At 49.5% G+C, this 24,546-nt stretch overlaps 10 protein-coding genes across 10 annotated transcripts, besides 1 other annotated feature; 4 read left to right on the plus strand and 6 right to left on the minus strand.

The window, feature by feature from the left end:
• Nucleotides 1–74: 74 nt before the first annotated feature.
• Nucleotides 75–110: a microsatellite.
• A 556-nt stretch (nt 111–666) lies between these two features.
• Nucleotides 667–1,797, minus strand: FPSE_05871 (uncharacterized protein; the record flags this gene model as incomplete). The annotated part of the gene is made up of 4 exons (XM_009258989.1): nt 667–1,114; nt 1,168–1,381; nt 1,441–1,631; nt 1,685–1,797. The coding sequence occupies 4 exons, from the start codon at nt 1,795–1,797 to the stop codon at nt 667–669; spliced, it is 966 nt and encodes a 321-aa protein (XP_009257264.1).
• Nucleotides 1,798–4,343: 2,546 nt separating this feature from the next.
• On the plus strand, nt 4,344–7,301 carry FPSE_05870 (uncharacterized protein; the record flags this gene model as incomplete). The annotated part of the gene is made up of 5 exons (XM_009258988.1): nt 4,344–5,105; nt 5,156–6,225; nt 6,281–6,995; nt 7,064–7,127; nt 7,267–7,301. The coding sequence occupies 5 exons, from the start codon at nt 4,344–4,346 to the stop codon at nt 7,299–7,301; spliced, it is 2,646 nt and encodes an 881-aa protein (XP_009257263.1).
• Nucleotides 7,302–9,369: 2,068 nt separating this feature from the next.
• Nucleotides 9,370–10,367, plus strand: FPSE_05869 (uncharacterized protein; the record flags this gene model as incomplete). The annotated part of the gene is made up of 4 exons (XM_009258987.1): nt 9,370–9,380; nt 9,622–9,707; nt 9,812–10,107; nt 10,188–10,367. 4 exons carry the CDS (start codon nt 9,370–9,372, stop codon nt 10,365–10,367), a joined length of 573 nt encoding a protein of 190 aa, XP_009257262.1.
• Nucleotides 10,368–11,060: 693 nt separating this feature from the next.
• FPSE_05868 (uncharacterized protein) lies at nt 11,061–12,081 on the plus strand (the record flags this gene model as incomplete). Its single annotated transcript, XM_009258986.1, has 3 exons — nt 11,061–11,121; nt 11,172–11,333; nt 11,387–12,081. 3 exons carry the CDS (start codon nt 11,061–11,063, stop codon nt 12,079–12,081), a joined length of 918 nt encoding a protein of 305 aa, XP_009257261.1.
• Nucleotides 12,082–12,434: 353 nt separating this feature from the next.
• Nucleotides 12,435–14,975, minus strand: FPSE_05867 (uncharacterized protein; the record flags this gene model as incomplete). Its single annotated transcript, XM_009258985.1, has 4 exons — nt 12,435–14,561; nt 14,640–14,714; nt 14,782–14,813; nt 14,876–14,975. The coding sequence occupies 4 exons, from the start codon at nt 14,973–14,975 to the stop codon at nt 12,435–12,437; spliced, it is 2,334 nt and encodes a 777-aa protein (XP_009257260.1).
• A 995-nt stretch (nt 14,976–15,970) lies between these two features.
• Nucleotides 15,971–17,002, minus strand: FPSE_05866 (uncharacterized protein; the record flags this gene model as incomplete). The annotated part of the gene is made up of 1 exon (XM_009258984.1): nt 15,971–17,002. The coding sequence occupies one exon, from the start codon at nt 17,000–17,002 to the stop codon at nt 15,971–15,973; it is 1,032 nt and encodes a 343-aa protein (XP_009257259.1).
• A 303-nt stretch (nt 17,003–17,305) lies between these two features.
• Nucleotides 17,306–19,190, minus strand: FPSE_05865 (uncharacterized protein; the record flags this gene model as incomplete). The annotated part of the gene is made up of 2 exons (XM_009258983.1): nt 17,306–18,039; nt 18,104–19,190. 2 exons carry the CDS (start codon nt 19,188–19,190, stop codon nt 17,306–17,308), a joined length of 1,821 nt encoding a protein of 606 aa, XP_009257258.1.
• Nucleotides 19,191–19,775: 585 nt separating this feature from the next.
• Nucleotides 19,776–21,163, minus strand: FPSE_05864 (uncharacterized protein; the record flags this gene model as incomplete). The annotated part of the gene is made up of 2 exons (XM_009258982.1): nt 19,776–20,903; nt 20,960–21,163. The coding sequence occupies 2 exons, from the start codon at nt 21,161–21,163 to the stop codon at nt 19,776–19,778; spliced, it is 1,332 nt and encodes a 443-aa protein (XP_009257257.1).
• A 486-nt stretch (nt 21,164–21,649) lies between these two features.
• On the plus strand, nt 21,650–22,190 carry FPSE_05863 (uncharacterized protein; the record flags this gene model as incomplete). Its single annotated transcript, XM_009258981.1, has 4 exons — nt 21,650–21,706; nt 21,768–21,803; nt 21,860–21,997; nt 22,050–22,190. The coding sequence occupies 4 exons, from the start codon at nt 21,650–21,652 to the stop codon at nt 22,188–22,190; spliced, it is 372 nt and encodes a 123-aa protein (XP_009257256.1).
• A 348-nt stretch (nt 22,191–22,538) lies between these two features.
• Nucleotides 22,539–23,189, minus strand: FPSE_05862 (uncharacterized protein; the record flags this gene model as incomplete). The annotated part of the gene is made up of 3 exons (XM_009258980.1): nt 22,539–22,655; nt 22,706–22,922; nt 22,981–23,189. 3 exons carry the CDS (start codon nt 23,187–23,189, stop codon nt 22,539–22,541), a joined length of 543 nt encoding a protein of 180 aa, XP_009257255.1.
• Between the last annotated feature and the right edge of the window lie 1,357 nt (nt 23,190–24,546).

Raw genomic sequence — 24,546 nt, forward strand, 5'->3', positions numbered from 1 at the left:
CTGTGCATTCAGCGACAAGATTTATCAAACGAGAATGGCTGCAATGATAGCACCAAAAAAACACGGGTGCTTACATACATATACACATACACACACATATATATAAACATTGTGTTGCCTTTTATAAAGGCCGACATGAGGGGAATCATAAACGTGTTTCTATCCAGCAGTTACTCGCAGTCTTCTTTCACTATCTCGAATACAGATTCTTCTTAAGAGAGAAAAAACAAGGAACCCAGGCCTGAGGGCCCTAATTCTTTTACACTTGTTCAACTTCAGGCTCTCGACAGTAGCCCGTATCATAAGCTTAGTCAGTGGAGAGATAGTATATGTAAGGGCCCTAAGACCCCTCCACATTGTGTTACATTGCCGTTTCCTGTTTCAATACCCAGCATAAGCCACGGCGGGCTGATTAGTAGTGCTATATGACGGGTCATTGTTTGCTCTTGTGTTGCGTTTCAATAGCCAGAAGGTCCATGCAACGTAACCTTCATCCATGCTACCCCAGACACTATAATTACATAGCTTGCATCCGATTTGGCTGGCTAGCTAATCGCGCAAGTCGAGCGGAGATGCAAGCGTTATGCGTGCTGATAGCTATCAGCCTTGGTTGAAAAAACCACCATGGGGGCTCGCTATTATAATGGAAGTCTCTCTGCTTGTCCATCAGAGTGGCTTCTGCGCCCAGCAATCGATCCAATCGAGCTGTGCGTGGATGCGCGTATTGTTAAAAGTTTCGAAAATGCTATGCCAAAGCTCATGTGCCTCCTCCTCTGTAAGCCCCATAATGCTTGGGCGATCAAGCATGGCCGTAGCCCAGTCTTCAAGAATATTTTGTGTGAATATTCCCATCTCTCTCATTTTTGCCTCCTGATGCCATCGGCCTACAGGTGTGAATGAGTGTCGCTCGTTGACATTGATGAAGCCGACATCAGCGACCGTTTGAACGATCTGGAAAGGAAAGCGTAAATTCCAGCCATATAATTCAGTGAATGGGCCCTCGACTAGTCGGTAGAATTTGTTCATAGGGTGATCATACCCAGCGGTGTCGTCGTCAGAAAACACGAAAGGGACAATCTCATGTATCTCGATCCAAGCACCTGGTTTCAGCTTTCTGGGATCATTCAGTTAGTTGTTATAGAGAAGATTACAGGCATCACCACTCACTCAAAAGCCCTTTCTAATAGTTGCCTTGGTTTACGCAGTGTTTGTAGCAAAGCTCGGACATGGATCAAATCTGCATCTGCATAGATGCTCGTCCAAGGGCGGTTTTCGTCCTCAAGATCTTCCACGCGAAATTCGACATTCGGAGGAGTCCAATGTGGTTGGATTGGCGAGAGGTCTGTTCCTATAACACGTGCACTGGGGAAGTTCTCCGCGACTGACATGCAACCCGGGTCAATTTGAGAGCGCTGTCATTGGGGAAAGGGAGATACTTACCATCTTGTGCCCACATACCAACACCAGTACCAAGGTCGACAATCTTCTGTGGGTTATCACCAATCGGAGCAAGGAACAGCTCGCCATCCATAAGATAGTCCAAATACAGCTTGTGCTTTAAGCCTTCACGAACTTGCTCGGCATCGTCATTCGGCAGGCCGTAGCGACCACGTAGAAAGCCTTGATAACGTCTAACAGATTAGTGTTGAACATAAAATGCCATGTATGTCGATTTTCTACCTACCTTCCGTGTTCGTATGAGTAAAGTTCCCTCGTGTTGACTGATGTGAATTCGGAGGTTGCTATAGAATCTCCGTAATCCGATGTTGGGTCCTCTTCGGAATCATTGTGATCCATTGCTGAGGAACTTCTGCTTCAAGACCCTTCTGGTGAGTTGTAGTCGAGAAGGGACAATTGTGGTAGGAGTAGGGTATTGTTTGGCGGGAATACATGAGAAGGTGGTGTTACCCTTCCAGATCGGTAGCAACAAGCCAAGGGGAGGGCAATATAAAGGTGATGATAATAACAGCCTGCCTAGGTTAGGTGGTGGTGGGTCGAAAACGTATATGCCGGTGACTGATACCCAGGTTTGGTCCCGAGTGGAAGGTACGGTATGTGTGCCACGGGGAACGCTTTATTGGTAATGTGGGTAGAATGAGATGTGACCGGAGTTTGAAGTACTGACAGTAGTACACAGTATCAAGTGTGCCAACAAAGGTTCACAAGATATACCCAGCTAGCTCTGACAATGGGCAGTGGTTGAACGCGAGGTTGCACAGGGCCCAGCAATCCGGACTGTGTGGCAGGTGCCGGTTTTAATGCTCACAAACAGCCAATACAATGGGAGGATGAACAAGGGCGGTTCCCAGCACAGCGGAAGGGAGGGCGGAAGAAGACCCAGAAGACTCCCGAGAGGCCGGTAAAGTTGGGGTTTTTGGCGTGGTTGGTGCTATGAATTGGCTCTTGAGACAAGCGGCGTGGACCAAGCCATCGGGACAAACCGAAACTCCTTTGAGAAGAGTTCACAATGATCGGCGACCGTAATGCAACCCAGTTGTGACGTGGTCGAACTTGCGAGCTCGAGGCAGATAGATGGATGCAAGAAAATTAGCTATCTCATGCACAGCAAGGATCGCAAGGGTCCGCGTAGTAAGAACTAGGGCTTTGGTTGATGGTTTGAATCCGCATACATATAATGCGTGGAGACTGAAGCTGGAGACAGGCAGCTGTTCCACTATATGTATAGATAGATACAGTACCCAATCGATAGGTGGGCTTGTTGAAGTTATGAGTCTGAGAGGGATCCGGCAACTCTAATACCATGTTAGATCATGCCAATAGCTCGATAAATCCACTGCCCCTGGTCATAATTAATTGACGCAGTCAGAAATAAGGCCTGTCCGTCACCGGCTTTGCTCTGAGGGAAGTGCGGTGCTACGCTGTAACTTTGATGCAATGACTAGGGACCCGTCAATGTCTCCATTTCTCCTGCTGCGTACCTCAACGTCGCGACACTCGAGTGGCTTCGGTCCGCAACAATAAGGTTAGTGCTCCGTCTTGCATGGGATGCCTAAGTGTCGGTGGCCGGGCCGCAATACCACAGCTGCCATATTGGATCGAAACCATCAAGCTCCGACTGGAATGCGTCTGCAACCCCGGGCAGATAAAGCCCGTGTCTACGATATCTAGACCTTATCGTACGCGATAGCGAGGAAAACACCACAAGAAAGAGTCTTGAGCTTGGTTGCGGTAACCCATATGCACCAGGAGAGTAGCATAATGCACACTTGACAAACGGAGACAATGCGCAAATCAGAGACCTTGGCGTTACTGTGCCCTACTCAAGCATTGCAGCATTGCAGCTTTGCAAGCTTGGGTTCGGATAAGCCATGACGGTATCCGTAGTGTCTTGACCGGTCTTTGGAAGGCTTGTTCTTGCTTAATAAGAAAGTCCGTTGCGACAAGTTTCTCGGTAAGGAGATAAAAGAGTAGTTGCTCCTTTTCTTCCTCTTCTTCTCGGCGATTTGAATGTCATCAAGAATAGATAGAATGATCAAGACAAAGTTGAATAAAGTGAGTTATACTGGGGAAGTAGACGGATAAGCATCTCTTCCCCTTGTGGAGTACCTGCCTACTGTTACCCATCCCAAACTTAGGTAGGTAGTACCTGCCCCAGTGAGGTTCGTATTTGCACCTGCCTGCCTTATTTATCCTGTACTCCCTCCCATATATTACGAGTTCGAATGCCCAGATTTGATACCAAACCACTTCTAGGAATCTGAAGCATCTTTGATCATGGAATTTATTCATTGTGGCCTGTTCTCACAGTGAAATTTATGCATGCTTATAGGCTTCCCACATCCTAGGTACCCTGGTAGCGACTTGAGTGTATGTTGGCTAAATTTATGCAGTAATTGTGTCTTTAATGGAAAGTACTTAAAATGGAAGGAGGGGCAGTTGTCAGAGGTTGTTCTCGTCCTCCTTTCGCGTGGCAGCATTGGCCAATTTACTAGGGCGGGAAAGCGCGTCATTCAATCCAGTCGCGTCGCCAAAAACACGTCCACCCAAATTGAATCTCAATTCAACGTCAAAGCAACGCAGCTAGGGTCTCCATTGCGTTGGTACTGATATAACATAGCGATACAGTTGCGCCTTTACTTGTTCGTTTCGAGCGCGCGGTACTGGCCTCTGCCTTATTACATTAATTTCTGGTATACTCTCAACACAGTCCTTCCTTATCCCATATATTCTTTCATCCCAAACTTTTTCAAGCAATATCTACTTTACGCGTCCCGCCTTCACCCCTTGGCAACCGACCTCGACCCAGCTATCCTCGACTATACGCTCATGAAACCTGTCGCACATAAACATAGCGACCTGACCGCTGTCAATTACTCGCAATCATGTATCTTCCACGGTCCTTGATCTCGAAATTATACATCCACCTCCAGCAAACAAGACACCCGCTCTCCCCACCCGTACTTATTCTGGTCGCCCTCGAACCCGATGCTCTTTGTGCTTGCCGAATCCTTACTCGATTGCTCAAACATGACTATATTCCACACAAGATCCAGCCCGTTTCCGGATACACCGATCTCGAGAAAGCCGGACGAGAATTGGTCATGCCCATGATGGAGTCTCAGGGCGGCAGTGGTGGTATCGTTGTATGCCTCGGTGTAGGAGGCATGGTTGACTTGGGCCCATTGTTGGGGCTCGAATCCGAAGGCGATGATTCTCCTTATGGCGGCGTAGAGGTTTGGGTTATGGACGCACATCGGCCTTGGAATCTTGGAAATGTTTTCGGCGGCTTTCCCCTTGACCCAGCAACCGAGATATCATCCTCGTACCAGTCGAGGAGCCCGGCTGGAGTCGATGGGGGGAAGATCACTCGAGTATTCAATCCTGGTAAAGGTGGCATCATCGTTTTCGATGATGGCGATATTGAGGAGGATATGGAGGCTGAGCGCACCGCGTACCTTGCTCTAATAGACATGCCCGAAATTGATGATGATGGTGACGACTTGGAAGACACTGATGACGAGGACGAGACCGGCAATCACGCTGCTGAGGAACCTACGCACGCTGGTCAAAAACGAAAGAGTTGGTCAGATGGAGAGGACGATAGTGATGACGACAGGCCCCGACAACGTCGACGGAGTAACTCAGTAAGATACCCAGCCATTTTCAATCAGACTTCACTAACGCCTTCGCCTAGTCTAGCTCAATCCCAGAATCACCACGACGTCCCCAGCAAAGAGGACTCCTCTCCTTACAGCAACTCGATGTCGGGCTGTCAAGCGATCCAGTCGAACCCCCCTCCGGAGCTCAACCACCTGCAGGTCCATCAGCTCGCGCACTACGGAGACGACTATTGCGAGTGCGAGAGCGAAACGAGGCCATCCTTCATCAGTACTACAAAGTCGGTTCCTCTTTCTCAGAACCGCTATCTTCGATGATGTATTCGCTTGCTTCCGAGCTTGGTAGAGAAGACAATGATCTCCTATGGCTAACGATAGTTGGAGTTACGTCCATGGAAATCTACGGTCGCTCATCAGCAGGCGTTGCTGCACCCGTCAGACAGAGCGACAGGAGTCGTCCGACAGGCTGGCTGGGAATTCGGGGAACCAGAATACGACAACTTCTTCGGGACGAGGTGAGGCGACTAAACCCTCCAGAGATTACAAATGGGCGTGTTGCTATAGAAAATACGGGTGTGATTCCCACCACGGCAAGAAACCCGGAAGACACTGGAATCCGATTGTCCCCTGAGCCCAGATTTCTACTTATTCGCCATTGGAGTCTTTACGACAGCATGCTGCATTCGCCATACCTTTTTTCACGCCTAAAAACCTGGAGTGAGACGGGCATTAAGCGGCTTCACAAATTACTTGCAAAAATGGGAGTCAGTCTTGCTCAATGCAAGCAAAGCTATACCCACATGGACATGATGCTGAAGCGCGAGCTGAGAGCGAAATTGCTCAAATACGGCTCACTTTATAACCTCGACGAGATGGTGCCATCGGTTGACACAGATGGTAAGGATCGTGCCGGCGCCAAAGATGGATGGGGCTTCGTTCGAAGTTGGGGTTGGCGCGCAACGTTGAGTGCTCAGGATGTGGGAGTTGTCATTGGTGCCCTTTTGGAAGTTGGCAAACATGCTCAGCACGATGATTCTGCTATAGCTGCCCGTCAGGATGGTCGAGAAATCGAGGAAGAAGTCGAACTTGCAGCTCAAGGGCAAGAATGGATTGATCGGTTCTGGGAGGCATACGACGCGCTCGAAAAGTAAGTGTATTCTCTCCTGAAAGTCCAAAAACACACCCTCTAACAATCAAACCAGTATCGACGCGCTGAAAGCCGGGCTCCCCACTGCTCAATTTCTTCACCGAGCAATCTATCGTACAGGGACATCGCTCATCAACAAAAAGCAGATTAAACACCTCCGCGCGTTCCGCATGTGCGTGATCAAGGAGGGGCCTGACGTCTCACTTTTTACTCACCCCGCAGCACTCACCAAATTATCGCTTTGGGTAGGCGAGGCTCTTGCTGAACAAGAAAGAGAGACTCACGGTAAACTCTCACACGGAGGCCGTGGTACACCACTTGTCGTTGCCAGCCTCAATGAGAAACGAGGTGTGTATGTCGTGGTGGGCACAGGTGGCGGAGGCGGCCCAAACACGACATTACTTGACAGAGAGGCCGCAAAGAAACGCAAAGCTGAAAGAGAAGCAAAGCTCAAGAAGAAGGAAGAGTCACGTCTGGCGAAACAAAAGGTGCGAGAGGACAAACGCGCAGCTCGACGAGATGCGGGTGATGATGATGACGAACTCGAGACGGAGTCAGAGGATTCCGACAGCTCAGACTCCGATGCGTCAGATGATGAAGACGCCGAGCACGAAAAGGGCTTTGGCCTCAACAAGTTCGGCATTGCATTCCAAGAAGTAGTGTCAGAAACCAACACACGGGTGCGGATCGATAGTTTCGAGCATTGTGTAGTGGAAGTGAAGAAGGAGGATCTTAGCGGGTTCCTTGAGAGTTTGAGCATGAAGGCTGTTGTAGGTTGAAGAGCATACTGGCAACGGCAGTTGTCTAGTTTAATGACTATATGTGGATGTCGTCTCAGGAGATGCAGACGGAACTGTTTCTTTATTGGATTGGATGTTCTCAGGGCTGGCAAACGGATAGGAGTAAGGCAGCATCATGATTTGGGAAGGATAGCATGCATGGGCGGGACTGTGGTTAAGATACCTCGGTTTAAAATCTACCTGTAGTATATTTCAAGCACTGAAATTTTTGGATTTCAATATTAATAAACACTCGATCCAGAGAAGCGACTAGGTCACTTGTGCGAAGAGATTTGATGTTTCAATAAGACAGCAGGTAGCCCAGCTCTTCACGAATGAATCGATCGGCAGGCAGAGGATATGGGATTCAAACTGATAGGTATGGGTGATAAACCCTGTCGTCCGTGGTTGTCACGAATCAATAAAGGCATATGACAATCGCCGAGGGTCTAGATAATGGGCAGGGGTCGGGGGTAGAGGAAAGGGGAGAAGAGGCAGCCAGGCTTGGCTGTAGCCTTGTAGGCAGCATGTCATCGTGGGATTCTGCTTGGAAGCTGGCTCGGGAAAAAGTGAAGGAGTAGCTTAGCTATTAGTCGAGGTGGGCTCAGCAAAAAGCTTATTGAAGATAAAGTGGTATGGCGCCGACTTGGCGCAGATGCAGATAACTTCTCTGCGGCGCATAGTTACATGAACGCTAATAATGTAAATCAACATTCTACCGTTTCTTTCTACATAGTACTAACTGTAATTATCTCGCCCAGCTAACGTTGGCTTAGTTCCTGTTTGTTTAAGACCTGTGACCTCAATGAAGCTCGATCAGTGTGAAGTCAGGTTAGCGGCGGCCACGCCAGTCAAGACAAGCCTCAGCATCGATGGCAAGAATAAATCAAGAAATAATCAAAAACCAAACTACCTGGACAAAGAACCGAGACCTGCCTGATTGGAGCCATCTATGATTGTTGGTGTAGCACAGCCACACGCCGCTCCACTCCATGTGAGCGGACAACCCGGCCTTGGGGGGCATCAGAAAAGTTGGCTGCTGGAAGTACCTGTATAAGACGAAATTACTAGGTCACTTTATGCTGTCCAAACCAGACACTTGGGCTGTTTATTTTTATACCATATCTAGAACTTGGAGGCCAACTTTTTCTGTTATCCACTCGCCCAGTCGCCACGCTTTGAGAAACCGACAAAATACATAGCCTCTTTAATCGTTGCTGTGACTACCCAGAACATGGCTGCTTAAAGAGGCAGCTGATTATACGTACCCATGTATAATTGTGATTTGGAAAAGATCATCATGTTTCTTGCTATTCTTGAGAAAGGGAAACACAAAAAGACGAAATCGGCATTGGGTTTGTTGAGGCGGCTGTCGAGTCCCATTTATTAGCTACGATTCGTCATTGATGATGAGGAAGATTGATGGAAAGCCAGATTTCTTTCCGGTCAAGTTGTGTTGAGTTCCATAGCATAAACTTGCGACTGGCCAATCACAATACAATCCATCCAGTCTTACAGGGTGTGCAAGCTGTGGCGGGGCAGGCTCTAAACCTCCAGACTTCCAGAACCCCGCCCCCACTATATTGAGGTGGGCTGTCCAAGGCATTACCTTCTATAGGTGTACTGAGTGAGACCCCTAAGTCGTGCTCGGCGGAGGGCCTGGGTTACTGGAGAATTCCCTAGAAGACCGGGCAGGACCACCTACCTATGGGGTCTACTCCGGCGGAGTTTGTTCTCGTTCTCGCCTCGTGTTCTGGCCGGCTCTTTCCCACCCTTGCCTGCACACTTCTTGCCCGTCCATCCTTTCAAGGCAGTGAGTGAGTGACCTCCACTTCGACTTACCTAGCCCGAGTCTAGTAGCTTACCAGTTATTTATTCCATCTCCTCTTGTTACTCTACAGTCAGTACTCGACTCGGCTGCATTACTTTTACTTTACTTTACTTTTCCTCTCCCTTGAACGACTTGATCCTGTTCATCTCGTTCCTCCACAAACTTGCGACTGAACTCTTCTCCTCCTACACCTCTCGCACCACGCGACACGACACGACCTTGAGAGCTTGATTATCAGCCCCTCATTAAGCGCTTCGCTCTTATCCCTACGCTCCGGCTTTCGACGTAACCTATTTCCTCCCCCAATCCTCCCGACATCGACTTCAATATCGTCGTCGCCTTCTCCAATACTTTCTCCTGCGCAAGCGACACTTCAATACGCTGAGACTGTCCTTATCCCTGGCAACTCGGCTTCCAGTCCTTCGTTTCTCTCGAGATAAAGAGACTCTCCCGAACCGTCCAACTTGAGTTCAACCATCGCGCAATTCGCGCTCTATTTCTACTCGCCGACAACGACCTCAAATCTCAAACGTCATGGGTAAATCGTAAGTTCATTCTCGACACATTTTTGTTGTTCTTCCCAGTCGCTTCATGGCACTGTCTCACTATTTGTCGCTTCCGTGCCCTCGAGGTAATGTTGCGTCACTTGCAGCCAGAACTTCATCGGGCGCAAGCGCATTTGTCAACCTCGGATCCCCACGGAAGCTAGAGACCGACGTCATTATACCTGGGGATCGGCCTCATCGCAATGATAGCTCATCACTAACCATCTTCGTGCTTATTCAGACAGTCCAAGCTCTCTCAAGATCAGCTTGTTGAGCTTCAGAAGTCTACCCATTTTGATAAGAAGGAGCTGCAGCAATGGTACAAGGGTAAGTTCATATCCTCACCAGGCCTCCCGCGTGCTCTGCACTGCCCACACACCAAACATCAATGCATTTGCCACATGAAAACAGCTGCCTAACATCAGCTCTAGGTTTCCTTAAGGATTGCCCGTCGGGTACGCTCACCAAAGAGGAGTTTCAGAAAATTTACAGACAATTCTTCCCTTTCGGAGATCCGAGCTCATTCGCCGACTATGTATTCAACGTGTTCGACAGCGACAAGTCCGGTACTATCGACTTTAAGGAGTTCATTTGTGCGTTGAGTGTCACCAGCAGAGGCAAGATGGAAGATAAGCTGGACTGGGCATTCCAGCTGTATGACATTGATGGCGATGGCAAAATCAGTTATGACGAAATGCTGAAGATTGTCGAGGCTATCTACAAGATGGTGAGTGTCTACTCGCTGCTCTCCAGTAGCGATCTTATATTTTCTAAACACTCAGAGTCATATTAACTAACCATGCTTAGGTTGGCTCCATGGTCAAACTACCCGAAGACGAAGATACCCCCGAGAAACGAGTAAGGAAGATCTTCCGCATGATGGACAAGGATGAGAATGGCAGTCTAGACATGGAGGAGTTCAAGGAGGGCAGCAAACGGGACGAGACCATTGTCTCAGCGCTATCCCTCTATGACGGTTTGGTATAGGAGAAGCAAAGGTTCTATCGGCAGTGATATGCAAAACACGAACAAGATGGGAAGAGAAAGAGGAACAACCTGGATGAAAAGAAGGATCAACGGATGCCATAGTTAGTTGGCCAGGAGTGTGAGGAGCTATTGTCTTTTTGCTTTTCCTGATTGCCCTTGACACAAGGGCACGGCTTCTTCTTTTGCGGCGGTCTTGGAGAGACCTATGATTATGAAATAAATCGCTGTGCAATTTTCAGAGCTGGGTGTTTGTGTTTGTTTTAATTGTGAATTATGGACGGAATTGATCTCTTTATGGGTCGCTTATAAATGCTCGTTTGCCTTGGGAGCTACCCTGAAGTTGAGTTTTGATGTGTGTCTTACATGCATCCAGAAAACTACTGGTGTTCACAGCTGGGTTGGATGAATTACTTTACAGCCAAATTATTGCAAACCAAAATGACAAGTCTTTCACTTACAGCAAGCAGGATCTTTTAAAATGTCCAACTGAGAAATAACTGATCTGATTCAAGATGAACTTGAGGGTCCACCTATACTAACCCCATAATTAGTAGCTTGCTGTCATATCTAATATCTCATCAGATCCTTACAACACCGTAACACAGGCAGAGAAAAATACAAAGATTTTGCATTTATCCCATACCAGAGAAATTATAAAGTGCATAAGTGTACCGCTGTATTCTAACTGCAGTCATGGAGTTCATTAACGACTTGCTCCCAAACCTGGAGCCAGAAGTTCAAGATGCGGAAGAAGGTGAGGTCAAACATCCTTTGCTCAAGTATAAAACTCACCAACACATACAGAAACCTTTTATCTCTATGCTCAACCTATCCCGACTATGAATCTTGGGTTTATAGACGCTCGTGCTACTTCAGTCGATGTTTCAGTGGGAGATCGAGATTTCACCATTCATCAATCTCCCACCGTTCTCTCATCTACACGATCAGGTGGCACAACTGGAGCAGGTGAGTCTCACTGTACTTCTTACACACGGACAAATGCTGAATTTATTTCATAGTGATCTGGAAGATAGCACCAACATTTGCTACATGGCTCTCATCTCCTTCAAACCCAATCTTGACCAAGATCAACCTCACAAACGCTTCCATCCTCGAGCTCGGCTGTGGCATATCACCCCTGAGCGCCCTAGCCCTTGGCCCGCGTGTAGCCCGCTATGTTCTGACCGACCAGTCTTATGTCCAGCGTCTCCTCCAGAGAAATATTGACGAGAACTTCTCGTCGGCGTTTAGCTCGGGAACGTCTACTCCTACGGGCGGACGGGGCAGGAAGAAGCGCAATGCTCACGGTCCTATAACCCCTCAGTCGAATATTCACTTCACAACGCTTGATTGGGAAACGGATGAAGTCACACCTTCTCTAGTTGGTTTTGGCGACGCCCGTAGCTTTGATGCGGTTGTTGCTTGTGATTGCGTGTACAACTATGCTCTCGTGGACCCATTTGTTCAGACATGCGCGGATGCATGTCGTCTTAGACTCTCCGACTCTGCGTTGAGTGATAGCGATGAAAGACGGCCATGTATCTGCGTCATTGGGCAACAACTTCGCAGTGACGAAGTTTTCGAGTCATGGCTCAAAGCATTTTCAGCCTCGTTCCATGTCTGGAGGGTTTCAGACAACGCACTCCCTGAAGAGCTGCGATCAACAGCGGGATTCGTTGTGCACGTCGGCATACTCCGTGAAGAACTGAAATAGAACGAGTAGCCTTACAGATATAGAGTCAAGACATCTGTTCATCATGGTAGCGACTGATCACTCTGTTTAATTCAATAGCATCACATATCATATTCAATACATTCTCACATTCGCATTCGCTCACATCATGTGTAATATTAATTCGTAACCTCGTTGGAAGTACTGATTTCGTATCGAATCCAAACTTTTGTTACTCTTCATCCACCGAGATGGACAGAGTCAGCAACCCCTTTTGTTATCCTCCGCAGCAAAAGATTCGAAGAAACAGAAACTCAATGCTAATCATCATATACCCATGTACCATATCCACTTCGCCGTAAAGTCATTTGAATTCCCATTTTGTTGTATCCAGATTACCACTCGAGAGGTTCCTTCTTCTCCTCACCACGATTTGTCTTGGGAATGGGCACGGCCTTGGCGGCCAGCTTACCACCCTGTCCAGGACGCTTCAGGTAGCCTGAACCGTCGAGCCAAGGAGTGTTTTGTGTCATGCTTCGCTCAAACTCGGAAATCTTTTCCTCCTGCTGCATAGTCAGGCCGATATCGTCGAGGCCGTTGACCAGGCAGTGTTTGCGGAACTCCTCGACGTCAAATGAGCAGATAGTCTCGCCAGCAGCGTTCTTGATCAGCTGGTTAGGGAGATCGACTTCAATGTCTCGGTTGGCGCGAGCTTCAGCGGCAATGGCGTCCAGGTCATTCTTGTTGTCGATACGGATGGGAAGCATGCCGTTCTTGAAAGTGTTGTTGAAGAAGATATCTGCAAAAGAGGGAGCAATAATACACTTAATGCCGAAGTCGAGAAGGGCCCAAGGGGCGTGCTCTCGAGAACTACCGCATCCAAAGTTGGGACCAGTAACAACCAAGGTCTTGGTGTTTCGGAAAGGCTCCTGGTTCAAGACGAAGTCGGGGTCCTCAGATCCATCCTCCTTGTATCGAAGCTCGTAAAAGAGAGCGGTCCCAAGACCGGTTCGCTTGATAGTCTTGAGGAACTGCTTAGGGATGATGGCATCGGTGTCGACGTTGGATCGGTCCAGAGCAGCGGCAGTGCCCTTCCAGATAGTAAATTTGGGCAGACCAGAAGCGGAGCCGGCAGTGCTGACTAGGGTGTTGGTGTGAGGTTGAGAGTCCTGGGGCTGGTCACCAATCAGTTCGCGCTCCTCGGAGTCGTCCTTGGTTCGCTCGTCCACATGAGGCTCCTCGACGGGGAGCTCACGGGCCTTGAAGGCGGACTGGTGGGTATAGTGGGATAGCTTGCGCACATCGGCCAGCTTGCCAACAAGGGCAGCGGCAGCAGCCATGACAGGAGACATAAGATGAGTTCGGCTGAGGGCACCCTGTCGACCTTCAAAGTTTCGGTTCGATGTACTGGCACATCGCTCCTTAGGGGCCAGAATGTCAGGGTTCATGCCCAGGCACATACTGCAACCAGCCTCTCGCCACTCGAAACCGGCATCGACAAAGATTTGATCAAGTCCCTCCTCCTCGGCCTGAGCCTTGACAAGACCAGAGCCAGGAACGACCATGGCGCGCTTGATGTTATCAGCAACCTTGCGGCCCTTGACAACATTGGCAGCAGCTCGCAAATCCTCAATTCGGGCGTTGGTGCAGGATCCGATGAAAACCTTGTCGACGGGAATCTCCTCCATGGGGGTTCCAGCGGTCAGGCCCATGTACTCAAGCATGCGACGACCAGCAGCCTTCTTGCTCTCGCTGCTAAAGGTCTCAGGGTCAGGAACGCAGCCCGTGATGGGTACGACGTCTTCGGGACTGGTTCCCCAGGTAAGAGTAGGGACAATATCCTTAGCATCAATGAAGACATCGATATCATACTTGGCACCGGGATCCGACTGGAGGGACTTCCAGTAGGCAACAGCGTTGTTCCAAGTCTCAGAGCCATACTTGGGGGCCAGGGGGCGACCCTTGAGATATTCAAAGGTGATCTCATCGGGAGCGACCATACCAGCACGGGCACCACCCTCAATGGACATGTTGCAGATGGACATGCGAGCCTCCATGCTCAGGCTGCGGATAACAGAACCACAGAACTCAATAACAGCACCAGTACCTCCAGCAGTACCGATCTGACCGATGGCATGGAGGACAACGTCCTTTGAGCTGACACCGGGGGCCAGCTCACCGTCGACCTGTATTCTCATGTTCTTGCTTCGCTTGGTAATCAGGCACTGGGTTGCAAGAACGTGCTCAACCTCACTGGTACCGATACCAAAGGCCAGAGCACCGAAGGCGCCATGTGTCGAGGTGTGGCTGTCACCACAAACAACGGTGGTTCCGGGGAGAGTGAAGCCTTGCTCGGGGCCAATGATGTGGACAATACCCTGTCGCTTGTCGCCGAGGCCGAAGTATGTGACACCGAATTTCTTGACATTCTCCTCCAGGGTAACACATTGTGTTCGCGAATCGTCCTCCTCGATAAAAGAAGCAATATCCTTCAGGGCTTTGCGGGAAGATGTGGGGACGTTCTGCGAGACATGGGGTTAGCAGGGTTCCTTCATAATCGCCATTGTAAGTTGGCTTTCAGTTCAATTGGTAAGTCCTACGTGATCAGTGGTAGCCAAAGTACAATCCGGTCTTCGGACCTTTCGGCCTGCATTCTCGAGGCCCTCAAAGGCTTGCTATTGGTGATTGTGGTTAGCGGATACTCGCGGCTAATGCAGATCTTTGGAGCGGCCTTGAACTTACTGGTGATGTCACTTCGTGGACCAAGTGTCGGTCTTTTGACCAACTTTTGTTAGCCACAATGATCAGATACACGGTTTGGCAGACAGAGACGTACCAATGTAAAGAAGAATCGTGCCATCCAACTTCTCGTCGACAATGTGTGCTGAAAAGACCTTGTCGTAAAGAGTCTGAGGAGTTCCCACGGGAGCAGGCATTTTGGCAATGAGATCGCACCGAGCGAGACCGTCGAGTAGTTTGTCAGAGAGAAGAGTTCAGTGACGTGACTGTGATAGAGTAGTAGGCGTCTTGAAGAATCTGGCTCTTGGTGATTGTTGAGGAATAGGGGAAATATGTAGTTGTTACGAAGGAGAGAAGTCAAGCTCTCTTGCTCCAAGGGGAATATGATATAATTTAAAGCTGAAAGAGGAAGAAATCAGGAAATGGTCTGGAATTGGAAAGAAGGCGTTCTCTCTCTGGGTTTATCAACAAAATTTCACCCAGTGGCCCCCTCTCCCATCCAATTCCACGAGCTTCATACAAGGCAGGAAAACGCCGATAATCGGAGGGGTCCGTTTCCGGCCGTCAGCAATTGAAGCTCAGCAAAAAGGAAGGAAGCCCCAGGACGGGCGCCAGCGCGGGGTAGTCGCATGGGTCTTTCCTGCACTGATTGTTAAATGCGCGGCACTCATTGGCTTTTGGCTCCGATCCTGCCGGCGGATCGCCACTTTTTCAACCTCCGATGTCAAAAGTCCAAGAGCTCCGATTAATATTTAGTTTTGCCCTTGTTGAGACTCCACGGCCTAATTACGACATCAATTGAAATAGTATCATTCAATGCCGAGCTTTAGACATGTGCCGATTAGCTAATAGTATCAAATTCCAGTCGGTCTATGCACAGCACAAGGCAGTGAGTGCCCTGAAGAATATCCACGCTTAATTGAATAGATTAGTAGATAGCCACAAGAATTGAAGATAGTGCTAGTAATGCATGGTCTATTAATTCTGTGCCATAGAAGCGTATCATGGTAATCATCTAATCGTCTACTCGTCTATTTTTATCAACCTCCGCATCCGCCATCGGCGCAAGCCTCTCCCCCGGTTTGCGGGATGGGCTGGAACACTGAATACCGCCCCGCCATTGAACCCTGCCTGACCTGGCCTCGCCGGCACCGGTCGCCGGTATCTTCCCGCATGTCTACCGGGCTGTTAGTTACTCGTAGGGGTAGACTCCTGTCAAACTTCGCCGAAACATAGCCAGGGCTTCATCAGCCATGCAATCCTGGTCCTCATCCATGCACTTCAATGTGATGACCGTCAACTCCATACCCCACACCAACATCATTGATAACCCGAATATCAGTGGTAACGCGAGACAAAGGCTCATCAAGTTCATCCAGCCGCGGTCCTCTCGGTTGGTGCAACTCCAATACGAGGATCTAGTATCGAACACAGGCCTTACAGTATCGAAGTACAATCTCAAAAGCCACGTGCTGTACTCGATGATCGTACACAAAAACTCTTTGATGGCATCCCACAACCCTCCCTCTTGACCCTGACAGTGTTTATTGCTGGAAAGATCTGCGGTGTCGTCTTCGGCGTCTTGGTGCCCTTGAAAACTGTCTGATATCTGCGCACCAAGTTTCATCGCTTGTTCGCTGTGTCCTGTGCGATCCATTCCCGACAGAAGACATCCGCTGCCCAGTTGGGCACTGTCTTCCAGAAGAATGGCCTGTCCCGTCTCCTCCATTTCGACAACCTTGCCGTCTTCTGTGTATGTGGATGTTGACAAACTGCTGCATCGGTGCTGTGTTACCGACATTCCTGCTTGCGACTCTGTATTGTTGCACATTTGTGCCTGCAGCTCTTGCCTCGAAGGCACCTGAGGGTTCTCCAACACAGTATTGGCCACTGGAATCTCGTCCAGAGACACCGGTTTCGGCAATTTGCTCGGCCCACGATTTGTCTGGGAGATATCCGAACTGCTTGGCGTTGTCCCGAAGTGTTGCAGGTTGCGGACTACCCGATTGATTCTGCGCTTGTGGTGCAGACTCTCTTGGATTTGCCGTCCTCTTTTCTGGGAAAATATCGATGGTGTCCGGACGCACCCAGTAGTGATGATGGTGTTTATGGATGCACATGCCTCCTTGACCTCGTACATATTCGCGGTGTCTTGATTCGTGTTCTGTGCGCAGATCTCGTGATTGTCGTGATCTCTGATCTCGAGTATCGTTTGGTATAACATATTGGGCTGAGTGAGATTCTGTCTGACTATGTCTTTGCTGACTTCTATTTCTTTGGCTGTCTTGGGTAGATTTCGCAGTCCTGGCCACGCTGTCGCGTCTCTCGTTGGAGATGGTAGAGCGGTGAGAGGATCTCGAGTCACTGACCGCTCTGCCTCTTTCTGGGGTAGTGGGTCGGCCTTTCTCCCAACTCTTGACGCTTGACGTCTTTGGAGAAGCTGGACTGTTGGAGACGGCTCTAAACTGGCCATCTTCAGTTGCTCCCAGTTCAATTGCGCTTCTCGGCTTTCCATCGGAGGCGAGCTCTACGCGCGTCCTGTTGGAGTTTTGTGAAGGTCTGTCGGGTCTGCTGCTTGTCGGCAGTGGTTTTCGAGGAATTCTGGCACGATTTGCTTCGGTGCTGTCGGCTGAATAGTGAATTTCTTGTGGTTTGTCGTCAAATCTTGCATGGAGCTTTTTCGCGGATTGCTCTCTCGGGAGCTTGGTGTCTCGTATGCGTTCTTCACCAATGTCAAGTTGGTGCCGCGGCTGACTGCTGAAAGATTTATCGTCGAGAGATCTGGTAATGTTTGGGAGCAGGCCGTTGTCCCAAGTGTTTTTGTTCGTCCTGGCTTTGTTTGCTTCTTTGGGCATTTGTCTAAAAAAGATTCCCGAGTTGCTTTCTTGTTGCCGGTATGACTTTCTTTCACTTCTCGCGCATCAGTCATCTCCGATGTCAGATCCGCTGCCTGCGCATTAATTGTCGCGGGCATAACATCATGCTCTGTGAACAGGTCTTCGTCCAGCCCGAGCTCGTCCGCGCTATGGAAACTCGTGGCGTCTTCAAAAAGGTCCAAGGCTACAGGAGATAGAGCCGCAAGACTGTGACGATGAGGTGTCTTGACTACCGTGTCAGATGAGTTGGTGCTTCTTCTGGATCTCAAATTACTCGAGAGTGTTGTGTCAGGACGCTGGTCTTGACTTGGCTGATCCTCAGAAAGGCTTGGATCTATAAGACCTTCGTGTTTCGGCATGCTGTAATCGCGGCGCGACTTGCGCCCTGTAACAGGGGAGAATTAGTAAAAAAAAAAAAAAAACGGAGATGAGAGGGCAACTTTACTGACTTGATAGCGCTGAGATGCTTTTGTTTGACTGCGCAATAGGACTCAGGTCGGGCTCCTGTACTGATGACCATTTATGTGTATCCCTTCGCCATTTAGCAAGATGTTTCTCTGTTTCCTCCCGACGCCGCAACTTCGCAATGTCGTGGTCAAAATGAATTTTGACAATTTGAGCTTCGGCTTCTTTTCTTTTCACAGCCGAGGTCGCATTTTTGGCCTGAGTCTCGAGTTCTGATAGCCTTTGTTCTGTCCTGACGCTCTGAGCACTGTCACCACTGTCCGATGTAAGATCTAAAACACCAGTCTGTGGGTTGATACCTTGAACTCCCAGGTAATCTCCACTTTCTATCAAGCTTTCTCGGTCGTTCCGTGCCTTTTTTCTCGCTTTCTTCTTAGCCTCAAGAACCTCGAGTATGCCAGGCATCATTTGCATGGCCGGGACGAAAGGCTGTGCCCCAGAAGCGTCACTTTGCACTTGCCCTCGTCTGTCTTTCATCGATACTGCTCCATCGCTTGCGGCCTTCTGATTGAGCTTGTTGCGTAGTCTCGGAGAACTGAAGTTGTTCCATCTTCGGTGGGTGGATGGTCTCTGGCCTGTAGTTGCTTTCCCTTTTGATGAAAGACTACGCTCCGGCAACAACTCACTTAGATTCTTCGGCGTGTTCCAATCCACTAGGCGATCTGAACCTCCTGTTCCGCTCTGTTGACCAGTTCGGCGATTGGTAACTGGGGTTTGCTCTGACAAGGGCCAATCTGCAGATGGGCCACTACCGTCTTTATGCGCAGGAGAGGCCGATTTGATACCACTCGTTTCCCTCATGTCCTGGTCTTCTGTATCTCTCAACGTTCCTCCTCTTTCTGGACGATGACTTGGGAGTTTGTTCTTGAACCAATCCCCTATGTCCCCTAATGTGAAGCTCTTGGCAGGCTCCTGTCTTTCTCTCAGCCATTCGCCCATATCCCCGAGTGTGAGTCTGCGGTTGAACTCATGGCGGATGTGAGAAACGTTCCGTGGACGTGCGGATGGAGATGGCCGATCGATTGAGGCCCTTCTGCGTCGTAGAGATGACCAATGCGGTTCTTTGGACATATTTGTGTAGAAGCGCCCTTGGAACTAACTGGGCCAAATTCGTCCTTGTGTATAACTTCCGGTGCGTTCCCAAACGACGTATGGTTGAACGAATGCTTATCGAATATCCGAGATCAGTCAAGATACATACTTCATATCGATGGGACCCGAGACTAGGAGTTTAAAGAAAGTCACGAGGTTAGAGGATAGTTTTGTTTCGAGTGTCATATACAGATAGACATAGGTCAAGTCGGCACCTACTTGGGTACCTACCTTAGGTAGTAGACAGTATGGGCCAATCGAACGCGATTGCCTTCAGTCTTGTCATGACTGAAGGAAGTCGCCATCAAGGCACACCTGCTGCCAACTCGCCGCAACATTTGTTTTCACTCACTTAATAGTCTTTATGAATAGCTTCAATATCTTTATCTCGAGGATGCGAGACTCAATGTATCGGATGAATGGCCAAGACAAAGGGTATTAACAGATTAATATTCAGAAACCAGACCAAAACACCAATCCTTGCCACCAGTGCAATCTATAATACAATCCATGTACACCGACTAGATAAATATTAAACAAAAGAAGAATGAACGAGCTACTAACCTACCAAAGAGGACGCCGGCTCTCCGGTGGTGCTTGTTGCCGATTCACCCCTGCAAAGAGATTGCCGCCGCCACTTAGTTTTGAGCTCGTCAATCGACGGCTCTCTGCCTTTCTAGATGGCGTTCCTGCTCCCCAATTTCGCTGCTCGTATGCTGCCATTTCTCGAGAGTTGCGCGGAGATGCCGCCCCTTCAGGGTTCAGTTCCTTTAAGCTTGTGGCCTTTTTGAGGGGTGACCTGTTGTGGGTATGTATGCCCATGTTTCCACCAAAGTTGATCCCCTGAACCCCTGAGGAGGTACCAGTCGATGTGTAGCCTGAGGGTAAACTTTGACGAGGCACGACACTTCTTTGGCCGGTAGCAGGTCTGAAGGCTTCTGATCGTCGAGTTGCTGTAGGGGGCGTGAACATGTGTGGCTTCAGGACGTTGTTGGAGCTTGGTGTGACCGATCGCTCGTCAGGGGTATCAGTGGCTCCAGTGTATGGGTTGAAGTGGGTTTGGAAACCGTGGCGGATCTGAACAGTAGGAGTGCCGGTTTGGACGAATTCCTTGTAGTCACTGGGCTGATCCATAGAGAATTGTGTTCCGATATCGCGAACTGTAGGGTGAAGACGAGGATGAACAAACTTGGTGTCATACTCCTTCATCACTTGCTCCTGAATCACGGCCTTATCCTTTGCTTGCTGCGCAAATTGAGAGCAGAAGAAGAGAAGCTGAGCAGAGACGAGAATTTGTAAAAGCAAAGTGTTGAGAACTGTCACGCTCGGCCGGGGATCGAGGGGAGCCAGAGGGAGAAATATCATGTAAACCAAGACATGCCCAGGACCGAAGAGGCAAGCAAGCCTCAGTGAAACTGGGAGAGGATCCCAAATCGACAACTCCCAAACGTCCGATGCCTTGTCGGGATGAGCTCGTGACTCCGCAGATTCAGGTGTTATCAGATTCGCGAGGTAGCTCAGGGGTGTAGAAGGTGATGCGCCGAACTGGTTGACTTTCACGCGGCGCGCAGAGGGCGTTGACATCGGCTTGTCGACCTTGGCTAGAAAGAGCCGGTACTTGCGAGTTCGTGTGATCGTGTAGAAAGCGTTGGTAAAAGAGAACGCAGCGAGGATCCAAACAAAAGGATGAACCTTTACAGCGCCAGGTGGTTAGTATCAACTTCATACAAAAACCAAATAGTACTTACAACGAATGAAAGCCAGCCAGAACTGGTATCGTCACTGAAAATGTCATCACTCTTGGTTGTAGAACCTGAATTGGCGCGCGCAAGCAGGAACAGAAAGTTCATGGTCAGGCCCATTTGCGTTCCCACGGTGGCCGAGTCCCAATCTCTCGTCTCAAGCTCTTCCGACAGCCAGAGCAAAAAGTCCATCGGATTAATAGCAGCCATGATGCGCTCTCTCAGCGGCTGCCGGCGTACTAGGCGTGGCATTTCGACTGGATGGTTATATGACACTTTAAAAGTAGAAATTTCCGATCGAAATATGTGACGCGGAGCCCTGAGTCGATGTGAAAACGACGAAGAGGGAGATGGCGGCGACCTGGCCAGAGATTGTTTACTTTGAAAGTCTTGTTGCTGAGGACCAGGTTCAATGGAGTCTTTGTTCGTGCCCGGGCTACTAAGGTGGACTAATGTTAGGTGACCTCCACTGCCTAACTGGGTGACCAGTAGGGGCTTGGTGGGACAGGCTGCAGCGTCCACAGCGGGGATGGCCAGAGCTTCCACAGCGAGAGCAGTCCATCTGCATAGAGCGGAGCCTCAGGCGCCTGACCTTACTCCCGCGCAAGGTACCTATCTCAGTTGCAACACATTCAACCTAGCGCTTTCAACTCCGACAAGAGGAGCAAGATCACAAGCAAATTCACAGTCCTCCAGATGGCTTCGCAAGCAGATTACAAGGATCGCCAGTTCCTGGCTGTTATTGGCGATGAAGTATGTCTTGTGATGAAAGGTTCTTTGTTTGACGCTTTGCGCTGACGTAGCTCAAATCAAGGACTCCGTAACTGGTCTTCTTCTTGCAGGAATCGGCGTGAGTCTTTGAACCATTACGCTTCTTTCATGCCATAAGCTCATTGTATGATATAGCATGTAACCACAGGTGCCGATGCCCAGAAGAACTTCCTTGTTGTTGACGGCAAGACCGACACATCTGCCATCGAGGCTGCATTCGACCGATTTACTGAGGACCGCAAGGACATTGGCATCGTGCTCATTAACCAACACGTCTGACTCTCGTACCATATATGGCTCCGCTGCAAGGCTGATAGTTCTATAGATCGCGGAGCGAATCCGACACCGTATCGATACCTACACCGCGGCTTTCCCTGCTGTCCTAGAGATTCCAAGCAAAGATCACCCCTATGACCCTGAGAAGGATAGTGTGTTGAGACGAGTGCGACGCCTGTTTGGAGAGTAAACCTGCGATTTTATCGGCGCATGGGCTTGTTTCGGGGTAATGAAGCGAGCATAGCATAAGTGCGGCGATCAGCCTAGCCGTATATGACTCGCGAGTCAGTATTGTGTCTTTTATCGACTTGGTCACATTGCGCAGGACTGCAGGGCGATGCTTATACAGTGGAATGAGGTGGAGTACAACGCGATGGACTCGTTTATCAAGTATGCTAAATAGATTCTAAAGCCGCTGCAGTATGCGCTACTTGAGCTATAAATTCACCAAAAACCAACGTCAACCAATAAATCCATGAAAACGTGCCCAGCTGCAAGTCATGCCATCATGCGTATGTTGTGTGCGCCATAACCCCAATCACAGATCGCTGCCAAAGAAACCCTTGCTGCTACGAGAGAAGGCGACAGTTGCCGTCAAACATGTAATCTGTACATCGTCGGCAGTGAAAACATCGGCCAGCACAGTGTACTTGCCCTGCGCAGAGTTAGCAAGACAGTCCAAATTGGTGAGAAATATCGACATACAGGGGGGATCTCGGCAGGAAGGTCTACAGTCTTAACGACCTCGACCTCGCCCTTTTCGACGGGACACTTGAGGTCGACGTTGCCAATCTGCTCGCAGAGATCGGCCTTGGTGCTGATGAGGCGGATGAGACCATACTTGACAGTCAAGAGAACGTAAGCGCCCTCTTCAATCTTCTGCTTGACTGATCCCTTGGCCTTGATCAAGAGTTCCTGGCCACTATCGCGACATTAGTACTGTATCTTGAATCGGAGGACAGTGAGCGGGGTAGCCGTACGCCTTGGGAGGGTTAGGAGCCAAATCAACCCGGTCGATCTTGATAAGATCGGCTGCGTGGTCTCCGGGGCAAAATTCGAGAGGGGAATCGCCAGGAATCTTGAGGTCGTCGCTGATGGTGAGTTCGGGAGCCTTGCCATTGAGAACGCTCAGAGCCGCCGCTGGCGCCAAGCAGGCAGTCAGGCAGGCGGTGACGGTAGAGAATCGCATTGCGCCTGGATTTTATCGAAAGTCGAATGGTTTCTGGACTGTGAATTGTTTATGAAATGATGGGGGTGGTACAAGATATTGATGAAAGTCGTGTGAAGTGATGGAAGAAGTCGTTATCAAGGTAGAATGGCGGACGGCAAGTGGCTTAGTGTTGAATGCGTCATGGGACTGATGCTCCACCTTTTGTCTCAACGACTGGCCAAAAGCGGCTGGGGATTGATGCCTTACCGCCTTGCAGTCTGCAAAAGTCGTCGCGGGCCGCATCCGAGCTGGGGGTAGGAGGCATCCGTGCCTACCTACTAGGCTACTATGTACCTGGAAGCAAGCAAAATGCATTTTCTTATCAAAGCTAGACTTGAATCCAGACCTGGAGCATTGCAGGGAACTCAGCGATAGTGACCTCTGAATGACGTTAGCGTTGTTGTTCTGATATATATACTCCGTATGTCGAAGCTCAACAGTATCGCAAGAGAATGAATCCAGACTGCTACCGGCTCCTTAGGTATAGGTCAATAGCTGCTCACCTCAATATGATCACAGTGGCTGCATCACAGTAGCTTGTTCTCATGCAGGCAACAGTTCCTGCCTCTAGTGTTTCTGTGGAGGTGGAACACTGGGCGCGGAATTCCCTGCCAGCCTCCCAAGTTTGTTTATTTGTGGTTAGCGCCAGGAGCCCCGGCAACCCAATCTTCCTGTGGGCCCTGAGACAGCAAAACAGTGCACGGACCATATGTGTTTCTATATAACGCGGCTTTTCCTCCAACCTGTTTTAAATTCTTCATACTTACCTTGTTCCGAGAAAGCTAGCTCATGAATTGGCTTTCTCAGCATGGAAGGCCTGCATTGCACATCGCGGAGTCGTTTCCTTGCTCTATTGTCCTTCGGGGCCATAGGGGGCGGAATTTTTGATTTATAACCTCTTTCATTGTAACCTGTTGCTTGCGACGGGTATGAAGAAGGAAACGGTTTCGAATCCGCTGGTTGAGTCCGTTTGAAACACGTAAGCAGAACACTGAGTTGCGCTATGTGTGATGGCGCCCACGTAGGATCTTGTTATGTCAGTCATGTTTGGGAGGAACTCGGATGGAGCATGGTGAGACGCTTCGGTTGCTCTAAATAGTCCCCTGAGCGGAATCGAGTCATGGAACAACTGCGCTCATTGTTCTATTGGTCTTTCTGCATGTAGAAGCGGGCGTGAGATGCTGAATGGCATTTTGCATATCTGGGACAATGCATCCTTACACTGCTTGCTTTTGTCGACGGGCGAATCCCTGCTCTCAAGTCCATCTTTGTATCTTTGTCACACAACACCGCACTGTATGCACTAGAAGCGGTATCTTTCCCCGCTTCTAACAAC

This window comes from Fusarium pseudograminearum, chromosome 4, assembly GCF_000303195.2.
Source record: "Fusarium pseudograminearum CS3096 chromosome 4, whole genome shotgun sequence".
In the NCBI taxonomy this organism is placed as follows: Eukaryota; Fungi; Ascomycota; class Sordariomycetes; order Hypocreales; family Nectriaceae; genus Fusarium; species Fusarium pseudograminearum.